Source organism: Colletotrichum gloeosporioides (genome assembly GCF_011800055.1).
Source record: "Colletotrichum gloeosporioides strain Lc1 chromosome Unknown consensus_40, whole genome shotgun sequence".
NCBI lineage: Eukaryota > Fungi > Ascomycota > Sordariomycetes > Glomerellales > Glomerellaceae > Colletotrichum > Colletotrichum gloeosporioides.
Window position 1 is genome coordinate 404,504 of NW_025544685.1, and position 21,002 is coordinate 425,505.

A 21,002-nucleotide genomic window follows, 5' to 3' on the forward strand; every position below is an offset into this window, starting at 1 on the left:
TTTCTACTTTCTATTAGGCCGCGACGGTCAATCAACAAGCCTTGCAAGTGATTCTGGCGCAGCTGTGGTCCTCGCCTGCGCGTCGAAGTCGGGTTTGGGCGCTTGAAATGCAAGTTCAGCTAAGTGGCACATATGAAACGCGCGAGCTCAATACGTAAGGACCGCAGCGAACAGAATAGAGAACATCACCAATCACATCAATCCGAAATTCAGGATGTTAATGCGCATGAACGGTTCGCTTTGACAAGCTAGATTCACCATCTTTTCTTGGCCGAATAGCCTTGTTTGTATTTCAGCTAGCGACTAGTCGAACACCTAACACCTCAGGCTGCCGTTGCTGTTGCTCAAACAGGTGTCTAAATGATTGTGTAAGCTATGAGTCATGCCAAGAGGGGAATTTTCCCGCGTAAATCCATACCGAGGTTCAACGAAGATGCCTTCTTGGTTCCGGTGGAATCGGTGCAACGACAGTTCAAGGTCTTCTTGTCCCCGGCGAGACCGCAGTCGCAGAACTTGAAAGAAGGGCTACCGGGACGGCACTGCGGATTGGGAACAATGTTGTCAGTCACTTCCGTATCTTTGAGACTAGCGACAGGGTTGCGTTTGGGCGCGGGCAACAGCTTACGACAACCTGGCCTCCAACGTTTGCCAGACATCTCGTCAGGTCGATATCGGTGGACTCGTCGTAGGGCTCGTAGTCGGTGTTTGTGCACTTTGCGCTGAGGGTGGTGGAGAAGTACGACATGCTGTTGCATGTCTTTGAGAAGTCACCCGCGGCGACGAGCTGGACAGCAGCTGCTGCGACCAAGGAGAGAGCGATTTGCATGCGCATGATGAATGAAGGCTGAGTAGATTTAATGAGTGTCTTGGTATGCACAAAGAATCAAAGTAGGCGACCAACGAGAGTGTGAATGTTAACTGAACAATAGCAATGAGAGTGCAATCATTAGACATAATGCTTGAACGCAAGCGAACCATCGAGATAAATATGTCTTCATCAGAGGCTGGAAGACCCGGCCGAGTCATTGCGAAGGACCAGATACCCGAATTAAGGTTCCGACAAAGGTCAAATAGTCGCCGAGTTCCTGAGTCGCGGTCTGGCCGCCCTTGCGGACCAGTTCGTCCCGCTGATCGTGCCCTATGAGTCTAGACCTATTCCATATAAGCTCAAACAAGACTTCAAGAAAATGGACTTGTCAAAACCGAAGAGGAATTGCTCAATGAAATGCACATCAAAGACTCTTCTTCCTCGCCTCGAAGGCGAACGCGCGAGATGGGATATTCACATCTAGGTCGTTCGCCGGCTGTCCAGAGTAGCTCCAAGCTTCGCCAACCAATCTGCATGATAAGATCTCCAGATTCGATTGACTCAGTAGTTAAAGTTGCTCAATTCATCTATATGAAGGAGACGAGGCGGACTAGTGGGTTAGAGACTGTGGCCAAGCCAGCGAGAGGGCAATGCTCGACTTGACCCATCTCTTTCCGGATTGGCCGAGATGAAACTTGACAGGCTCGTGCTGATAGTGATACGCCGCGAATCTGAGGGAAATGGACGAACTATAATAAGCTTTTTTGTCGACCGTGTCCGGTGATCCGGTACAGGTGGGGCGAGGCCGGAGTTGGGGACTCATAGCCTCCGTTGATGTACGCGTACCTATTCTGCAGAGCGAGTCGGTGTCTCTCCTTGAACTGTTAAAAAGTAGTCTGTCGCCGCTAGTTACAGATGTTAGGTTATCACGAACCTATCCATAGTTGAACAACATTTAAAGCTTGGGCTTAGCAGGAAAGAACACGCAAAGGAAATTGCGTTTGTGTTGAAATCAGAATTATATTTACGTAGTCTAATAGTTTGTAAACTATTGCTACGTGTGCCTTGAAGGTAATTCTGGTCCCGCATAAAACTTTCCTCGTTACTTACTTCCCTGTCCCGCAAACATGTCTCCAGCGCAGAAATATTGCCACAGCCCCCTTTTTAGGCGCGACAAGATTTTGAATGAGGGTTGAACAACTTACAGTCCGTTGGGATAAGGCAAGCTTGCGAGGAAAAACGTTCGTCTGGAGGAGCGCCAAATATCGCGAACATCAGTCATTGAGTTGGATCTCATACTAATTCAATTGCACACGGACCTGTGCCATTACGATAACAATTGCAATGGAATTGAGCAATTGGAAACATTGAGCATAGTCCTTAGAAGTCCAAGGACCTTATCATAGTCTGCAGCCTCATTGACCACCTCCGTCCGAAAGGCTTGGTGCCAGGGGCTGTTTCGCTTTGGCCAAGAGCGTCCACCAAAGACGAATGATGAAACGGCAACATCTATCCTGACGTTGACCACATCGCCGACGCTGTGAATGATGAAGTGATTGGGACAAGGCTTTTGCTATCCGGGCGGGTAACATAACAGAATAGTAGAACCGAGAGTTTTGAAAATCAAGATATCAATATTGACGACGATGACAACAAAACGAAAACAGTAGGGACGATAAAAAAGACAAACACAACGACACCAAAACCAATAATAAAACTTACAAACTCACTACCTTAGTTACATAGGTAGGACCTATGAGTAGCAATCCGCCCGGATAGCAAAAGTCTTAGGAAAATTGCTGTTGTTGCTTGATCTCACTCTGACTGTGGTGTGCGGGCACTCAAAACAGCCCAGAATGCTGGCTGCTGCCACGACTCTTTCTGAGAGTTTCCTATCAACCTCAACTCGATATGTGGCCACGCAAAGTTATTCCGGTTACGCATGTCGGTGCCAAATTACACCGATTTTCTCGTGCTTTATGAATGACATGGCGATTCTGACCACCAATCCACTGTAGAGCAAAGCGGGAATACCACCCGAGACGACTCGGCGCGTCTTCGTAGCTGACCTTTCAACGGTCGCCGTGTCCTCTCGGAAATTTGAGATCGTTTAGCCCGTACGATTTCATAGATTGGGCCGCAGGGCATCTTGGATCGCACTAAAAAGTGCCCGCGTGTAAATGAAAACTCAGGAGAGGCATCGGACGTCCCGATCCATTTGTAGAATCATCTAATGATGCATAATGACCTTCCAAATTGCATCTTATACAGAAGTTCTCTTCCTAGAGCCCGAATGATACGTGCGAGGTTGAAAATTCTCTCAACGCCTCAACAGGATAGAGGGCCTTCCAGAAGCCTCGCAAGAAACGTCTGAAATCGCGGCAGCACTGACCGTGCTGCGGCAGCCGCCAAAGTGGCTCGGATCAGTCTATGAGCTTGACATTCTTTGCTAAGAGGAAATTCATAATGGGATGCTAAGGTCTAATGTTTGAATTATTGGTGGCCTTGTTTTATTGGGGATGCTAACCCCTAAGCCTAACATCGGATTGGCTGAGATCTGCGGCATAGCCCACTAAGGATATGACCGAGGGGTAGCATTGAGTGAGAAAATGATCTCATCAAGAGCTTTCAGACGCTAATATGGCGTTTGGACGTCAGAAATAAGCTTATGGGTAGCCATCAGCCTGCGAGTATTGATGTCCAACATACAGCGGGGACTGATGGGAGTTTATGCCGGTGGGATTCTATTATATCAAGAAAGGAGAAATATAATATGCCTAGTATTAGAGAAAATGATCAACTCGAGGCGTGTTATAACCCTTAATCTCGACTGCCATAGGGCCGCTTGGCTGAGAGCTTCCCCTCAGAGATGAGGGGCATCTGTTGGCTCGCTCGGCAGTCATTCAGCTGCCATGAAGTCGGAGACACTCACCACCAAGCCCAACATCACTATTCGCATGGTATTACTGAAACGTCTTAGCCCATACTACAATGTGTTCCCATCTAACGGGATGGTACCATAGGCTATCTTTTGGGGGTGATGCATACACGAACACTCGAGGGTAACGAGTCGAGACCAGAGATCTAAGTTTCTTCGCCTTCCAACCACAGACCGATCCGAAGGGTTAGGTGACTACGGGACATTAACATCTAAGAACAAGCTTTAATGCTGTCAGCTGCCGATGCCTGACTTTATTCAGAACCTTGACCGAATTGGAAGACAACGTTGCATCGCCCGCTCTGCCATTGCTTCGACTAATTAGAGCGGTATAGCCGTCTTAGCCCCTATGATGCAATCGTCCTCCTCGGTTCCTTCTAGAGCTCATATGTCCGGCCGCTAGAATCTTTCCATCGTTACGACCGAGAAGGATCCGAACGGCTCGCTTCGAACCCGACCCGGCCGAGTAGTTCTCACCTTATCAACCTCTTCTGAGATAATGAGCAGTAGTAATTGCTGACAAGTGCCGCGCAACGGCGGGCTTATTAGTCTCGCAAAGGCCCCGTCTCGCGGAGTTTAGAAGTGCACAGCGGTCGGTGGCATGCGACGCTAACGATGCACGGAAGCGGGATACTGCAGTAGGTCTTAGATCGAGGCGTAAGCGGCCAATCCCGAGCTATCTGCGAACCACCGGCCCGCTGCGCCCATCAAAAGGACGTGAATCAATGTCATCACACACCCCTTAGCTCCCCAGCCTCGAGGCTTAAATTGTTATGCATGAATAATCAGGTTCTTAATGCAGGGTTGTACAAGACAAATTGTTCAGACGAGGAAACAGCGAACGGGCCAATTCTTCAAGAGACGTCTGGGTGACTTCGCCTCCCCCCAACTCAGAACTGCCGCGTTCGGCAATAGGGGGTTGGTGCAACGTGGGGTGTTCCCGTCATCAGACGGACCACCAAGACGCCACCCGATTCCACCTTATTTTTAACCTCTAGCCCATCAGCTCTATCCCCGTAGAGGGCTGAATATGTAGGACGGGGCGAAGGGGGGGACTCAAAGACAGTAACCATGCCGAAAGCTCCGCAAAACCTCCAGAAAGGCGGTGATTATGGACACCAGTCAATTGCGCTATTTTGCAGGCTTTCACGGGGTTGTGAGTAATCCGTGGTGTCTCACCGGTTTGTGTGATTTGACCGAGGACCTTTCGTAGTACATCCACTTCGCGTACATCGCCAGTGCCGACACAACCGGACGTGGGTCCTCTTTTTGACCGTCTCAACGCTCGCGAAGGGCGAATAACGCGTCATCGCAGAGACCACACGTGCGCCCAAGCTTCTAGACCTGGACTATTCAGGACATATTACTTTGCTGTTTTGGCACGCGGAGGTTCCGTGTCACCCACATCTAGCCGTCCCGTTGCGGGCAAGACGGAGTCTCTAGCTGCACCCTGATAAACTTCATCCCGGTTGATGACATGGACTAATTGAGGGGTGGTAAGAGGGGGTTTAATCGGAGAACGGCATTGATGAACGGTAGGCTGTCTTGGCCTTCATCGTTGTTAACGGGATGAAGGTTCGTCTGGTTCAAGTCGTGAGTATAAGAAGTCGTCGGTCTCCAAGGTGTCAGAGATCCAACCTCATCAACCAGTTCCAACTCACCGAGGAGCAAGATACCCAATCGCCAGTCTTGGAATTATTGAGCCGCTAGCGTTCATTGCCTTCAATCAGATTCAAGCATCATGATCAGCCACGCAGCTTTCCTCCTGGGACTTCTTGGGGCTTTGCCCATGGGATATGCGGTCCCCATGCCTCAGTAAGTCTTCCCATCGCCGTTCATCCGTCTCTGCCCCGACTAACAAGTTCAGAATGGGTGATTATGGAGAAAATGATGGGCCGGTGGGAGGAATCAGCCCGCCCATTCCCACAGTCACAAGCCCTACCGGAAACCTGAGGGGCGATTCGAGCCTTCTCGGAGGCAATGCCCCGCGGCCCGACCCAGACCAGTCCGATTCGGCAATCGTCAACGACGTCCAGCTCGTCCCGGGCCAGAAGGCAGACGGCAAACTCGGCCTGTACCTCAACTTCGATGGCGTCGACGTCCCGCAACCCATCCGCGGGGAACTAGGATCCCCGGATCCCGGCCCAAGTACGTAGCATCCCCGGCGGCTCCGGCGGGGTTGATGATCTGCACCTAGCCCGCAACGAGTCAACGGCCAGCCCCCCCGCTAACCATCGATTGCGCAGGAACTTATGCGTACGAAAAGCTTAACCCCGATCTGTTCGCCCCGCCCGGCACCGACAAGGGCGACGTCAAGAACGCCATGTGGCCCCTGGGTCTCTCGCATAACCGGCTCGGCAGCCAAGACGGAGCCGGCTGGGCGCGTCAGCAGAATTCTGACGTGCTGCCCGTTGCGTCGGCGATGGCCGGCGTGGACATGAAGTTGCAGCCCAACGCTTATCGCGAGCTGCACTGGCACACGTCAGCTGAGTGGGCTCTGGTGCTCAAGGGATGCTGCCGGATTGCTGCCATGAATGAGGATGGCAAGAGTATTGTGGACGACATCTGCGCCGGTATGAAGACCTTTCCACTACTCACAGAGAGCATTCACTGACCTTGAGCAGGTGACGTTTGGTTCTTCCCTGCCGGCGTGCCGCACAGCATCCAAGCCTTCGACCAGGGTGTTGAGTTCCTTCTGGTCTTCGACCAAGGCGACTTCAGCGAAGAGAACACCTTCTTGATGACTGAGTTGATGCTGAGAAACCCCATCTCCGTTCTCTCCAAGAACCTGAAGGCAGATGTCTCCGAGTTTGCAAACATCCCCAAGGATCAGCTCTACGTAAGTCGCATTATCGCTCGCTACAAATCTTGCAGGAATTAACGACATGCAGATTTTCAATGGAACCCCCCCACCCAAGGATATCCAAGAGCAGAACCAGACCTCCTCCGCTGGTGCTCTCACTGGTGGCGAGTCCTACACCTACCACTGGTCGCAACAAAAGCCTTTCGAGGTTCCGGGTGGCTCCGTCAAGATCCTCGACCCTCTCACCTTCCCCATCGCGGAGAACTTCTCTGCCGCTCTGGTTGTTGTCCAGCCTGGCGCCATGCGCGAGATCCACTGGCACACCACTAGCGATGAGTGGAACTACTTCCTTCAGGGTTCCGGCCGCATCACCGTCTTCCAGGCCCCTGAGGCTTCCCGCACCTTTGACTTCACTGCTGGCGACGTTGGGTACGTGAAGGTCGGCGACAGTCACTACATCGAGAACACCGGTACCGAGGACGTCATCTTCCTCGAAGTGCTTCAGGCCACGCGATTCACGGACATCAGCGTTGCTCAGTGGTTGGCCCTGACGCCTAAGCAAGTCGTCAAGGATACTCTTGGCTTCTCGGATGCTCTCATCGACTCATTCCCGAAGGAGAAGGAGTACATCAAGGTCGGCCCCACCAACATGACGGCAGTGGCCAGTAGTGGTAAGAACTTCAAGGCTTAGTTTAGCGAATGGTGTCAATTGCTTCTTGTTTGATTACCGCACTTATCTCTGGTGCTGTTACTGTCACGACGATCTGTTAGAATTTCATACCCATTTCTAGAGAATTTGATTTTGCAGGCTTCGAATATGATGTGCTTTACGTGAACTTGGTCTGGCTGGGACTATAGCCAAAGACAATGAAGACGACATTTGCGTGACCGCTGCTTTGTTCTATGGACTGATTCTCAAGGTTGGGAATCATGCCACTCTTACAAAATACCAGGTTAACTCTTCCATGACGTTCACCATGTTTCGCCTGCTTGCCGCGGGATACGTGGTCTCCAAATATCCCAGACGAGTCAGAAGCCTTTGCTCACTGGTAGACTCCTTGGCCACTTCTTCCTCGTACATGGTGATTTCTGTCTCCCCCTTCATCTGCTTGAACACCAAGCCAACATCGATGTGCTTGTCGAGCTTCCAGTAATCGGCGTCATAATGATACCAAACCATGTAGAGCACATTAACCGACTCGCCAACTGGGAACTCGTCGGCACAGTCAGGTCGAAAGTCATGCACCTCTTCGTCTGAGAACCGACCATTCCTCTCCAGAGTGATGTTGTACTGGATCTTTCCATCAACTCCTGGAGCTGCGGTGACAACCCCCTTCCTCAAATCGCCCTTCATCTCGATGGTATGATATCGCCGAGCCATCCACGCGGCAAAAGGGAGCGGCTGATCAAACGCGGTTCCCATTCCCATCTTGATTTCAGGCTTGATCATAAGACTACCCCGCATTGGAAGCCGGCGGTACATGTCGTTGACAACGCTGCCGTTCCGCGTCGATGCCCATGACCAAGTCGGTACCAGCCAAGGCTTCTGTCGCTCCCCCGACGGACCCTTCGGATCCACGTACCATAGCATCTCTGTTTCACAGAAGTGATAATAAAGACCGAAGGATGACCGGAGATGTGTCCATCTTTGGGCTACAGTCGTGATGCCGTTGATAGCGAGGAACTTGTCCGAGTTGTAGCTCAGAGACAGTGACGAGTAGTTGGAAAGGAACTGCCACCATGTCTTCAGGAAAGGATAATACACGTCTCTAGGTTGGCTGAGGTCAGTTGAAATGACCATGTAATCCCCAAATGGATCTGTTCCGTCGTCATTTGGGCCGTCCGGATGCATGCGATAGAGTTTGGATTGCCTCTTGCCTTCGAGAAAAACCGAAAGATTTGCAGCATGCCCAGGTAGACCTCCTCGGTACGCTGGATAGCCGTCGCTGTCGTAGGCGTCGTCGTCAAACTCAGAGCCTTGGTGATTCTGACCGTCATCTGCAGAGTGAGGTTTGGTGATTTCCATTCCGTGGGCTTCGTCGTCAGATGAATCCTCAGCTTCTTCATTTCTGTCTTCGTGATCATCGTCTTCATCGGCATCTTCGCTACTGTCCACGTCGATATCATGGTTCGCTCCCTCAAGTTCATCATTTTCGTCCGGGTCTTCTTCACTCTCTTCTTCTTCCTCCACATCTTCCCATTCGTTCTCCTCCTTGGGGATAGGACGCGGCAAGCGGAAGTCTCTGAAGAAGGCAAAAATATCCTTGGGATGGGTCGGGGTTTCGTTTGTACCTGGTGCTCGTCGAGCCACCAATCTAGGTTCCGCAAAGAAAGCATCGCATTCGCGGCATTCCCATGACAGAGAGTCCTCAGAGAATATGAGAGATCGAGGTGAGATCATCCGCTCTTGACATACCCAAGCCCTAGAATCCAAAACACCTGCGCGCTTGAGCTCTGAGTTCTGGATGTTGAGTCCAGCCTCACTGTCGAGGCCATCCATCGCAACAATCGTGTAGGTTGCATTGTCGTAGATGATGGCCATACGTCTTGCTTCAGCCTTCCAGTCCTCCTTGTCGTCTTGGATGATGCATAGTGAATCGATCCAGATGTGCGAGAATCCCATGCCGCGCGCAACGTAAACTGCCTCGCGGAAGGTCGGAGGAAGGCTTGACGTGCGCATGCCTTTCTCAACCAGATTGTCCAAGTTTGTCTTCAGCGTGCGGCACGTTTCTTTCAATCCCCATCGGTGACTGAGAGCGACATATTTCGTATCCGGGCTGAGCGACTCGGAGAGTGACAATCGTACGATATCTTCCTCCTCACTTGATGGGTTCAAGGGGAAGGAAAGAAGACGTGTAGCAACCAATCCCTCACCCTCAAGATCCGAGATAAGGAGAGAGTTATCAGTGCAGAATACCGTGCTGTGCCTAGCTGCTTTGCTGCACGACGCGTGATTTGCGGAGCACTCTTCCAGCCATTTTGCGCCTTGTGATACAAATGCCTGCAGGGATTGCTTGGTCGAGGGAGTTGAGACAGACATGGTGAACGATGGAGACCAAAAGATGAGGGTTTAAAGACGCCGAAAAAAGTCTATTGTGTTGATTTGACGGAAGGGTTGACGTTGACGGACCATGAAGACGAAGGGCCTGCCTGTTGGACTTTTATTAACCCCACTATCCGCGAGTTATTGCTTTTCAGCATAGCTGAGCTGACGGGTAAACTCCATCTGCAAGGAAAGGGCGCTAAACATCGGTCTAGGCGTTTAGGTGCAGGCAGCGAGATTCTGCCTGCATGAGCGCGTTGGGCTTGCTGACGGGCTGACTCTGGAGGCTGATTGCAAGTGCTTGCGGGCGCTAACCAACAGCCACCTTGGCGCTTAAAGTCATGGAATTGCCTCGGGATTCGACAATGATGCACGAATAATGCTGATTTAACACTTGCAGAGGATTCCTCCCATTTGAGCCTCACCATTGGAGATTCCAAGTCTTGTATATAGCGTTTCTAGAAAATTTGCCAATGTTCCTACATATTTCCACGGGGGTGGGTGTTGTGACGATAGACATCAACCGCCGTATGATTCCCTCTCCAAGTCTCGCATATGCTCGTAGCTCAGTACATTACCGCAGTAGTACCCTCCAGACGGAGACCGGATTCTGTCTTCAGAAAACAAAGACGTCGCCTCTTTTAGATCCTCATGAAAAGTCCCCCCTAGCTTCTCGATGAGCCGGCACCGCTCCTCCATATCCCTCGCGTTTTTGATCCGACCGACCCCGGCCTGCGCCGCAGCAGCTGGCTTCGCCTGCAACACCCATACGCCCCCAGTAGCGGGGTACCCTGCAATCAAGACATCCTCGCGGTATGATTTATTGCCCTCAAACGCTTCGTGAACTGCGAATGCTTCGTCATTCTTCCAGCACTCCGCACCCAGCATGCGCATGCGCTCGCAATGAGCATCCTCTAACATCCGGTCGATGGGTCGTGGAGTTGGCTCAAGCCGGTCAAGCTGAAGGAACGCAAGTTCCACGGCGTCGCAATTGCGGAGAATAAGGATCCCGCCGTCGGCGAGAAGACCGACTACCTTTGCGCCTGGATCACGACCAAAGGTATGCTTGTAATGAATGTAATCCCGATCCAAATACGGGTATGCATCGGCGAATTCGTCTGGCTGCGGCTCTTCTTCTGTGGTCTGATTCATTTCTGTGCGACAAATATCACGACAGAGGGGTGGCCGTGGAGTTTTCGCGGGCTCCAGGTGTTGATAAGGGTCCAGGTATTGATAGAAGAGGTCTTTGTAGTGATAATATATGTGCCCAGGCATGAGGAGATAAACAGCTATCGGAGTTGCGATGGCTACGGATGCAATGGCAGTCAACATACCTGCTGTGTTGTACGATGGAAGAAGATGATCGCCATTGGTTGTTGCCTACCGACATGTTTTCGTTGAAATGGAAGTCGGCCGGAAGGCTGGAGCCTGGTGACGACGTGTTGGAACCGCTGGTAGCCAAGACACCCGTCTGCAAGCAACAGCTTCGACTATCCATCTTCCAACCCATGCTGCCAATGTACCTTCAAACGTGATCAAGCAAACAAATATTCGGAGATCTGCTCGATCATAAATCTATAGCTGGTAATTCGTGAAGCTCATCGCGTTGTAAAACATGCCAGATAAATAGCAATGCCAAAGAAAGCACACAGCTTCTTGTATTTTTTCAATTTCTTTATTGATTCTACCAGCATGTAACCTTTCATGTAGTGTTAAAGAGACCGTCATGAAATGCATAATGTCGAGTCTTAGAAGAAGGATGTTAAATCGCAAAGCCAGCCTACTAGTTGGGATAATCCTTCAGAAGAATACCATAACCCTCAAAAAGAGACGGTCCTCCGGCAGTTACGGCAAAGGTGTCAGTACTACCAACGTGCACGCCGTACAGGTAGCGATCGCCGTTCTCGTTGATCCAGAAGGGACCGCCAGACTGCCCCCCAGCAGAGTCGGTATCGGTGACAACAGGCGATCCCCTATCGCACCCAGTTGCAGCAGAAGCGGTGATGCCCTCTTGGCGGTAGGGACGTTGTCCACCCTTGTCGCCCGGGTAGCCGTAGTGAAAGAACATTGCGCGGTTCAGCTGGGTATCTGGGTTCACCACTTTGAGCCCAAGCCAGCCATTGGCTGTTCCAGCCTTCTCCCCGAGAACGAAAATGGCCCAGTCATAGGCATTGGCGCACCAGCCGGTCTGACCATAGTCAGGGCGGAAGACGACGGTGACGTCGTAGCCTCCGTACGGTTCGCCTTGGTCGTAGGCTGGCTGGAAGCGGGCAGACACACCCTCGCCTGGGATGCAGTGTCGTGCAGTCACAACATGACGAGACCCGATGAGCGCACCACTGCAAAAGACTCCGTTGGAATGCTGGATTCGTCCCATGGCGCGATAAGGGTAGTTTTTGTCGGTCCAGAGGACTCTGTTGTCTACCCCGATGATCGAGCGCTTCGATGCAGGCTCATTTGGGCCGGTGAAAGACGGAGGGAAGTCGTTGATGTTGCTATCTGGAACCCCGGTGATGTTCAGAATGCGGACTTCTGGGACAATGGCAGAAACCCTATTCTCTCGAAGGGAGGAGTCGAAGTTGGGGTCATAGCCGATGAGAGGCTTGAACTCGCTCGGGTCTGGGAGCTTGAGGTCCTCAGAGGTTGGCGCACCGAAGACGCCGGCACCGAGGACCAAGGCCGCAATGGCTGTAGACTTGCTGGGAGAAAGCATGATGTCCTTGTTCGATGAAATTATGGGGGGAGAAGAATTTGCAAGAAAGCCACGTCTGCTCCGGGCTATTCCATGGCGTGCAGTGATGGAAGCTCCCGTTCATTTATACTTGGTTTCGACAGGTTTCGACATTGGGAAGCCATCGTTGGTTGACACCTCCAGTCTCAATTCTGTTTGTCGTGAAGGTCAAGCTGGCGCCTGGAGATGCATGACCCTCTTGTCGCTTCAACACCCCGGATCCTTCAATGGAACTTGAACCTGCCGACAAGGAAGAAAATAGTAAGCGCCAAGCCTGTAGCCCGTTGGTCTCCCAAGGCTAATAGGGAGTCCAGACCTTGACAATTTCGAAAATTGGATGAAGACAGTAAAAGTGAATGGAGATGGCTGCCAAAAGGGGAAGCTAAGAGTCCGAGTCCAAAGATCCCATTGGCCCTGTCGGAAATGTGAAGCTCTTAACAGCTGAGTGAGTCTTAGGTTGCCTTGCAGGAGAAGGAAGAGGCACATTCATGTGCATTTCAGGAGAGCCTAATAAAGACTTGCGTGCTTACACACCATTGGTTGGGTCGCTCTTCTGACTGGGACTCTTTCAGGTTTACGACCAAAGTCGATCTAATACTACCTCGAACACCTAAAGCTCCTCACGTTACATCTTCCGTTTCACTGCCAAGCTGCTTGGCAAGATGGCATTAGCCAGATTAGTGGTTCGGCAACGTCCCATATAATTTATTATGCTCATTTGGACCACAGTATTATGATCAATTGCGGTCTGGCTATTCTGGAAGATGGGGGTTTTAGAAATCCTTCAGTTTGCCTGCATGCATGGTGCCGGGGAAGTTGCTAGTAGCTGCTTAACGCGCTGGGATACAAATGGTTAGAACTGAATCCTCTTGTTGTGATTTTATTCGCGGTATCATGACCCAAGAGATCGTTCGTGGTCTCAGCCTCCATACATACCTCGGGTAAGCATACTGTTTTATATCACGATGCATAAGACATGTGACCTTCTGGCTTGCCACAAGTGGCCGAAAGCTGTCAGCAAATAGCCCTCTATACTTGTCGAAACCGGAGCGAGCACGAGGGCCGGTTCGTCTACTCTTTTCGCCTCCCTTCAACAGCACGTAGAAGTTTATGAGCCTCTGCATCCATTTACGTCACATATCCAAGTCTACATTCTGATCCAAAAGCATTAAGCTCGCATGGAAGTATGGGGTAGGGAGCATGTAGACTGTTTGTGTTTGCGTAAGTCGAAAGTGCAACATCCTACCATGCGAAGCCTTAATTGAGCCCGTCAATGAAACTCCTTGTCTTCGCCAGGATTGGAAGTGGAGCTGGTCCCAGCGGATGGACTACCATTGCTCACTCCTCCCCTTGAGCCTGGCTCTTATTATGGACCGTTTGGAATGTGTTTCTGGTCTATGTTGGCTAGACGAATATTGCTGTGAAAGTGTGCAGGCATTCATTGTTGGAACCAGTTGCTATGGCTTGCTTGGCTATTCCCGACGAGCCGCAAGTCAGAGCTGTCCCCGCCAGCCACAACAGCTTCTCAGCCGCATAACCTAAGAGATCCCTGGGATCTTGGCACGCACGCTCTCTTTTAAACATATCAAGCGCTTGCACTTGCAAAATGAGCCCTGGAATTTCGTGGTGATTAAGACGGAATACTGTTCAACGGCCATTTTTATATTTCTTCCCTTCTAACTTTTCTTCTTCGCAGTTTGCTGCCTAGAGGCGTACCTTGTTAACTGCTATATAACTCTCACGGGGAAATATTTAAGGGCTAGGATAGCTTATAGAGAAACCTCTATAGCTACTTATAGGGGTATATAAAGAGAGCGTAAATCGCTAGGGGGTAGGTATCTTCCTCTTTATACTACTATAACCTATTACTCCTTTAATATTAAGATATTATTATTATACTATATTAATACTATTTATCACTATTACTTTAAGAGTAGTAATAGTTTCTTTATAATTACCTAAAATAACTAAGATAAAGTATATAGATTTTTATATATATAATTTAGTCCTTTAGTATAAAACTTAATAGTATATTAAATATACTACTACTTTCTATTAATATACTTTAATAAGATAATATATTTTTAAGCTAAAATATAGAGATATTTTAAATAAATTAAAATGAAATTTAAGATAAATAAGCTATATAATATTAATTAAATTAAGTATCTCATATTATTAAAGTATAGCGCCCTATTAAAGGAACTTAAGGATATATATATAATTACTATAATATAGTAGTAGTTAATAGGGCGGTCTATTAGATATATAGGGGGTGGTTAGAGTAGGGGGGTCCTCTTATGTATCCCTGGTCATATAAGTATTCATAAAAGAATTCTTCACAAAACGTGTTCAACGGCCATCTCTATCAACAACACTCTACTTGCCGCTGAATCTCTTGAGGATGGACAAGGTTTGTGGTAAGAACTTGAATAGTATGAGGGAGAGTTCGCAATATTGTTACGCCTATACTATCTTCGTAATAGATTTGAGGCGGCCGACAACTGGATAATCTCTTCCTTGGTCATCCTCGGAAATTAGTCAAGTAACAAGATCAATAGAGGGGCCGGACTGGAAGCATCGGATCCCTCAGCTTTCAGCCTCTTCCTCTTGACACTGATACTCTGCGCCTATATGATGTAAGACCAAAACCGCTGCGCTCACATGGCATCTATCGTTTGCCAAGTATTGGGGGGCCAGTTGTGAAAACGGGACCTACTTCTACTCAGCTCTCATACGATATGCTTGCCAGCATGCCAGGGATTGAAATTTATGACCAGAACATCATGGACCAGAAAACCTCATCTAAATGGTCCGTCTCGTCTGTTTAGATTAACTGCACAACACGAAGAGAAGCGTTATTGGAATTGATGACCAAGGTTGAAGACCTCAGTCTTGAGCTGAAAGCTCGTCAGAGGCAATGTTGAATGACGCATAGAGGCCACTCAGGTTGTACTCTAATTTATTCTGGAATAATAAAACAACGAGTTTTCTGATAGTCAATTGAAATTCGGTATCATTTCTATGATCATCCCGCATATCCATTGTCCAATGATAAGACCATAGCCAGGGAGGGCTCCAGGCTAACTGACGCACATGGTACTTGACACCAAAGTCCCTCTTTGTCCCCACCCTAGACATGCGTCATGGCTGCGACCTTTTAGGCAGCAAACAAGGCGCTTGGGGTCCCGGCCGTCAGCTTGGTTCTAACCATTTTGAGATGTCCATTCGAGGTGATAGCTTTTCCTCCGAAGTCCCCGCTCGATTCTGTGGCCACGGATCTTGCCAAGCTCGGGTATCGACCCTGTTCAGACGGCGCCAAACCTGAACAACACAACCCAGACATCTGAATATCCCGATTTCAAAACGAGACTGCCACATCGCGCGATGCCCAATACCGGAAAACCAAGTCCTAATTGCCATCTCTGCCGGCAAAGGAGAGTGAAAGTAAGCTTTTGAATGTTGCTGCCGAGTCCCAAGGGCATCCACATCTTTCATGCAGCTGACTCCAGATTGAAGTGTGATCTGGGCCGACCTCAATGTCGAAGATGCATCAAATATGGAGTTCAATGTCCGGGTTATCGAGATGAGCAAGATCTACGGTTTCAACACTCGCACTCAAACACGTTTGAGCAGCGTAAAAAGAAGAAACAGCGGGATAACCCAGACCAGCCTATGAACGTGATCCAAGTGATCGCATTCACCCCGGAATCAACGGCTTCTCCTGCATCATCTCAGTGTTCGAATGTTCCATCGACGCCACCATTGCTGAGACCCGTTCGTCAACATTGGAGCGCTGAATCGGTACCCCTTGTTCTTGACTGCTATTCTTCAATCAACTTTCTGCCCGGATTGTTCAAGGGGGTCCCAGACAATCATTGCTTAGTCCGCACAAGCCAAGTTTTTGCTCGCGCCTACGTCCTCAATCGCTACAGGCCCAACACCGATTATCACGAGTTGTCCTCTTGTCTGGGAAAGGCGTTAGCATCAGTCTCAGCAGCCATCAATGACCCGAAGGCCCACATGTCAGATGCAACTATTGTTGCGGTGTGGTTTCTGGGCAACTACGAGGTAATCTTCAGGCGGTCCAGTTATTCGATGCTTGCTAACTTGCTGTAGCTGCTCATGGGAGGTCTCGAGAGGAGGTCCTTCGTAACCCCTCAAGAAAAGGCCATATCTTCTTCTCCCGGCTGGTACATCCACACTCATGGTTTGATGAGCCTCCTTCGTGCAAGAGGCGATGCACAACTATTCACAAGATCCGGTCGGCAAATTTTCTGGACCATGCACAACATCATTGTAGGTTTACTAGACGAAAACTGGCGAAGGTACTTGCTAAAATGTGACAGCAAATCCGATGCACGACAATCAACGAACCATGCCCACCGGAATTCGACCGTTGGTTCAAAATCATTGCTAAGACTTTGCAGCCTGGAGAAGCTTTGCTACTGGAAACCGGTCGTTACATTGCGGCGACATGCTCTCTTCTATCCAAAATGATGCCTATTGCGCGTCTGGGAGATGCCCAACAGGCATGCGCTCAGTATGAAGAGCTGCTTGCTGAATGCGACAAGGCTGAACTCGCTATGTTGGAATGGATCCAATCAGCACCTCAATACCAATTTGAATCTGGGCCAGTATTCCACTACTTCTGGAGTTCTTGGAGAAGTGCTCGAATCAAGCTACATCACATGCTGATTCTCGTCGCAAATATCGTCGAACACGCACCGGAGTGCCCCTTCCAGCGGGAGGCCCTGAGAGCCCGCCGTGAGCTGTGCCTCGAGATCATCGGAGCCACAGCCCAAGATGTTGTGGACGGGATACCAAAGTCCCTCGGTGGAAGCATGTCAGACATGGACCCGCAATCTCCTGCCGCTTACTTTGACGCGCTTCGACTAATTTGGCCGTTGAGCCAGGTCTACGTCATGCCGACCGTTCCAAGACACATGAGGAAAATTGCAAGGAATGCGCTATATCGCATAGGGAGAGAAAAAGGCATTCTGGTGGCTTTGCAGCCGCGGCCTGGTGGCATACACTTTCCTCCTGAGGCCATGGCTGGTATTTGTGTAGATGACTTGGGAGACCAGGAACATCTGCCAAACGATCTGTCGGATACTGGGCCCCAAAGCCCTTGAAAGCGAATGGTATTGGGTCATCACCGCGCTGCTGTCATCCCTCGGGCGGGACCAGCAATAAGCTCGGAGCCGGACGAAGCACCGCTGCATATAACGATGATCTTCTTCCAATTCAAAACAAGCATGGCCCAATCGCAAGGTGCAAGCAACTGTAGGGGTCCAGCTAAGCATTCGCGCGACGCCTTGAGCTCGGGGATAGCGAAGCTTGTTTCTTCTTAGCGCCCTGCGTTTAGATAACAAGAAGATCGTTTAGATAGCAATGTCCACTGTCAGCACGGCAATTCTGTGCCGAGTCAGCCAACCATCCCCTTTCGGGCAAGCCATTCGACCTCATCAGCGCCCTAGGTGCCGACCTCCGATTGACGGTCGCTCAGCCACTGGCTGGGAGCGCTGAAGTCAGGCATTCTGCTCCTGCGAACGCCTTTTGCCAGGCGGGCTGCGGAGGCGGTGTCTAGCGCGCTGCAGTTGCGAATGCGATGAAACCGACAGAGTGCGTGGATGGCTTTCTTTGGCTGCCTGCAAAGCCTGGAGATCTCCGCTTGCTGGAGGATAAATACATTGGCTTGAATCTAACGACAAATTTGATGTTCAGTCAAGATATTCACACTTTTCAACATCGACACCTACCAGAGGACACCACTTGAGGATCAGTAACCACAATGGAGACCCTCATCCGCATCAGAACCCTCGGGAACAAAACGGAGAATGACGTTTGCCCCATACAATCCCTCGATGAAAGTCAGTGACAAGCCGGAACGTAGTGAAGGATCACCAATGCTGACTTCAATACAGATGCTTCACAGCCATTCATCGGAAGTATGTCGTTCTACAAGTTCAACATGATCCTATCCGGAAGCTTTACGGCTGCTGCATGCCTCATCATTTTCGTTTTCATGTTTCTTCACGCCACGCATCTCAGCAAGAGCAACGAACAAATCAAGTAAGTCTCATGGCCCCCAAACTCTCCGAAACAAGTGCTAATTACCATTAAGAATATTGCGTATTTCACTTATCATTCCATTCTGGTCGATATTCTCGTTTCTTTCAATATGCTTTCCGGCAGCACAAGTCTACCTGCACCCATGGCTTGAGTTCGTTCAATCCATCTGCCTTGGCACCTTCTTCTTGTTGCTGTGCGAATTCGTCTCTCCGAGCGAGCAACATAGAGATGTGTTCTTTGCAGCTCTCACAGTCAAAGACAAGAAGTCCGAAACTGGAACGCAAGACGGCTTGCAGTGGTTCAGGGTACGTCCTTTACATGATGATTAGTGAATGTTTTCTTAGGGCTAACATGCACTGCCTCCAGAGAATGTGGTTTTCCATCTTCCAGTATCCTGTTGTCTCCTTGTTGATCGCCATCTTGACGGCCATTACACAAGCCGCAGGTGTTTACTGCGAATTTGCAAGCAAAGCCCATTTCGCCAAGCTCTGGGTAAGTCTCCACCAGCAAACCAGGAAGCCATCCCTCCGCTAACTCACCCATCAAAGCTTTCGATCATTGCCAGTGTATCGCTGACAATTGCAATTATGACGGTTATCCGTTTCTATATGCAGTTGAGAGGTCACCTAGCCCATCACCAGCCCTTGGCCAAGTTTTTGGCATTCAAGCTGGTTGTATCACTGACGTTCCTTGAAAATGTAAGTTCTGAATCCATCCTCCGTATTTCGGTTGCCATATTAACCATTCTGTAACAGATCATCTTTTGGATTCTCCGAGATGTCGGGGCCTTGAACCCCACGGCGATGCTGACTTGGGCGGATCTCAACATCGGCATTCCTTCCATGCTCATCTGTATTGAGATGTTCCCGTTGGCGATCTTCTTTCATTACGCCTACTCCCATCGCCCTTACATTATCGGCGGTGGCCACGCTCGCCGCCCCGTCGCTGGAGATCTGGAGGCATATGAACCTCAGAGCTATTCTGGCGGACCAGGAGGCTTGTGGGCACTTGTGGAGATGTGGAACCCCATGGAAATTGTGGAGGCTATCAAGTTTGGTTTACACATGAAGGCAGAGGAGCGTCAGCAGAGAAACGCTCGCAAGGGGTTTCCCATGACAAGCTACCAGCCTGTCGATGACCAACACGGCAGATACTAAGGTTGGGAATTGGTCCGAAGACGGTATATATGTTACATTATCATAAAATATTACGCAGCGTGTTTCATAAGCAAGTCTATCCACAAGGCTTCATGGCCGACTAGAGCGCGTTTACCTTAGCGGCATGCTCATAAACGAGAGGTTGAGCCTCGGCATCGTCCAAGTAGATCGTGAAACCATCATTGTGGTTGCGACCATAGGAGTAATTGGAGTACCCATATTGCCAGTACATGTCAGGCATCTCTTCCTCGAGAGAGATAGCTTGCCACTTGCCAAGGACCTCAGTACGAGGCGTATTGTCCACGACGCCAAGGTACTCCAGGCGCTTATCGGCAGTCAACCAGCCGTACTCCTCGTGAACCACAGGCTTGCCGACCTTGCGGCCAGACGCGGCGTGATCGCGGATCCATTGCTCTGTCCACTCAACGGTCTTGCTCCACCAATCGGGGTAAGAGTGGAAGGTGCCAAAGTCAATGTTAGGCAGAGCGAGCTCGTGGTCGAAGTCGCTGCCATCAGCTCCGTTGTAGGCCCAGTCATCGGACTCGATGTTGAAGCCGCCCTCGCCGCCCCAGGTGACAAGGTGGTGGCTGTCGAGGCTCTTGACGTAAGCGCTCATCTCCTCGATCCAAGCACCGAGACGTGCCGGCGTGCAGTCGTCGCTTCGGGGAAGGTTACGGGTGCCATCTGCCCCACAGCGCGGCTCGTTGGCGAGCTCCCAAGCCATGATCGCGGGAGAGTCCTTGTAGCGGGTGACCATTTCCTTCACGTAGCGCTTGAACGCATCTTTGATCGCGGGTACGTGGTAGAACTGAAGCAATGTCCCGTCAGCTTTGCTACCTTGGTCTGACGACAACCAGAAACTTACATCGTCGTGATACTTGCCACCGAGATTGACGGTGTAGACATCCATACCACCATAATCGGCCCAGTTGTTCGTAAGCGCTACGATCAGCTTGATACCGACGTTCGTCGCAGCGTTGACAACCTTGTCGAAGGCGTCGATGTTAATGACCGAGGTGCCGTTGTCATGCCATCTTTGGAAGACGATATCGGTGTCACCAGCGCCCTCGCCGCCGTATTGAGGGAGACCACCGGCGTTGTAGGTCACGTTCTTGTCATTGAAGCCCCAGGTCCGGAAAACTTTCAGGCCGGCCTCCTTGGCGGCAGTCATGCCAGCTTCGACGTCTGCTTGGTTCTAGTGGCCATTGTCAGCTTCTATGATCTTGATCGAGGCCAATTGGGTATCCTCACGTTGTCGAAAGGGAAGTAGTAAGCGTTGCTTCCCGCGAAATTGAAGTCCTCGCCATCCAGCTGGAACTTAGTACCCGAGGTCGTCACGTATCCTTTCCTGACGCATGGCGCGGCGGCAGCTCCGCTGGCCAGCAGGCCAACTGAAAGGAGACCGGAGAGATTGGGCAGCATTGTTGACAATTGACGGATGCTTCAG

The 21,002-nt window shown here is 50.3% G+C and overlaps 8 protein-coding genes across 8 annotated transcripts; 3 read left to right on the top strand and 5 right to left on the bottom strand.

The window, feature by feature from the left end:
* Window positions 1-315: 315 nt before the first annotated feature.
* On the bottom strand, window positions 316-832 carry GCG54_00005144 (uncharacterized protein; the record flags this gene model as incomplete). Its single annotated transcript, XM_045405175.1, has 3 exons — window positions 316-356; window positions 419-539; window positions 626-832. The coding sequence occupies 3 exons, from the start codon at window positions 830-832 to the stop codon at window positions 316-318; spliced, it is 369 nt and encodes a 122-aa protein (XP_045264939.1).
* A 4,655-nt stretch (window positions 833-5,487) lies between these two features.
* GCG54_00005145 (Oxalate decarboxylase OxdD) lies at window positions 5,488-7,240 on the top strand (the record flags this gene model as incomplete). Its single annotated transcript, XM_045405176.1, has 5 exons — window positions 5,488-5,561; window positions 5,614-5,894; window positions 5,993-6,319; window positions 6,371-6,585; window positions 6,638-7,240. 5 exons carry the CDS (start codon window positions 5,488-5,490, stop codon window positions 7,238-7,240), a joined length of 1,500 nt encoding a protein of 499 aa, XP_045264940.1.
* Window positions 7,241-7,477: 237 nt separating this feature from the next.
* GCG54_00005146 (uncharacterized protein) lies at window positions 7,478-9,589 on the bottom strand (the record flags this gene model as incomplete). The annotated part of the gene is made up of 1 exon (XM_045405177.1): window positions 7,478-9,589. The coding sequence occupies one exon, from the start codon at window positions 9,587-9,589 to the stop codon at window positions 7,478-7,480; it is 2,112 nt and encodes a 703-aa protein (XP_045264941.1).
* Window positions 9,590-10,111: 522 nt separating this feature from the next.
* GCG54_00005147 (uncharacterized protein) lies at window positions 10,112-10,744 on the bottom strand (the record flags this gene model as incomplete). The annotated part of the gene is made up of 1 exon (XM_045405178.1): window positions 10,112-10,744. One exon carries the CDS (start codon window positions 10,742-10,744, stop codon window positions 10,112-10,114), a length of 633 nt encoding a protein of 210 aa, XP_045264942.1.
* A 631-nt stretch (window positions 10,745-11,375) lies between these two features.
* Window positions 11,376-12,305, bottom strand: GCG54_00005148 (uncharacterized protein; the record flags this gene model as incomplete). The annotated part of the gene is made up of 1 exon (XM_045405179.1): window positions 11,376-12,305. One exon carries the CDS (start codon window positions 12,303-12,305, stop codon window positions 11,376-11,378), a length of 930 nt encoding a protein of 309 aa, XP_045264943.1.
* A 3,577-nt stretch (window positions 12,306-15,882) lies between these two features.
* On the top strand, window positions 15,883-17,458 carry GCG54_00005149 (uncharacterized protein; the record flags this gene model as incomplete). Its single annotated transcript, XM_045405180.1, has 5 exons — window positions 15,883-15,949; window positions 15,996-16,100; window positions 16,210-16,394; window positions 16,443-16,622; window positions 16,673-17,458. 5 exons carry the CDS (start codon window positions 15,883-15,885, stop codon window positions 17,456-17,458), a joined length of 1,323 nt encoding a protein of 440 aa, XP_045264944.1.
* Window positions 17,459-18,117: 659 nt separating this feature from the next.
* GCG54_00005150 (Transmembrane protein) lies at window positions 18,118-19,555 on the top strand (the record flags this gene model as incomplete). Its single annotated transcript, XM_045405181.1, has 6 exons — window positions 18,118-18,196; window positions 18,251-18,398; window positions 18,451-18,703; window positions 18,765-18,890; window positions 18,947-19,096; window positions 19,154-19,555. 6 exons carry the CDS (start codon window positions 18,118-18,120, stop codon window positions 19,553-19,555), a joined length of 1,158 nt encoding a protein of 385 aa, XP_045264945.1.
* A 100-nt stretch (window positions 19,556-19,655) lies between these two features.
* Window positions 19,656-20,977, bottom strand: GCG54_00005151 (putative mannan endo-1 4-beta-mannosidase C; the record flags this gene model as incomplete). The annotated part of the gene is made up of 3 exons (XM_045405182.1): window positions 19,656-20,363; window positions 20,421-20,750; window positions 20,807-20,977. The coding sequence occupies 3 exons, from the start codon at window positions 20,975-20,977 to the stop codon at window positions 19,656-19,658; spliced, it is 1,209 nt and encodes a 402-aa protein (XP_045264946.1).
* Window positions 20,978-21,002: the final 25 nt, after the last annotated feature.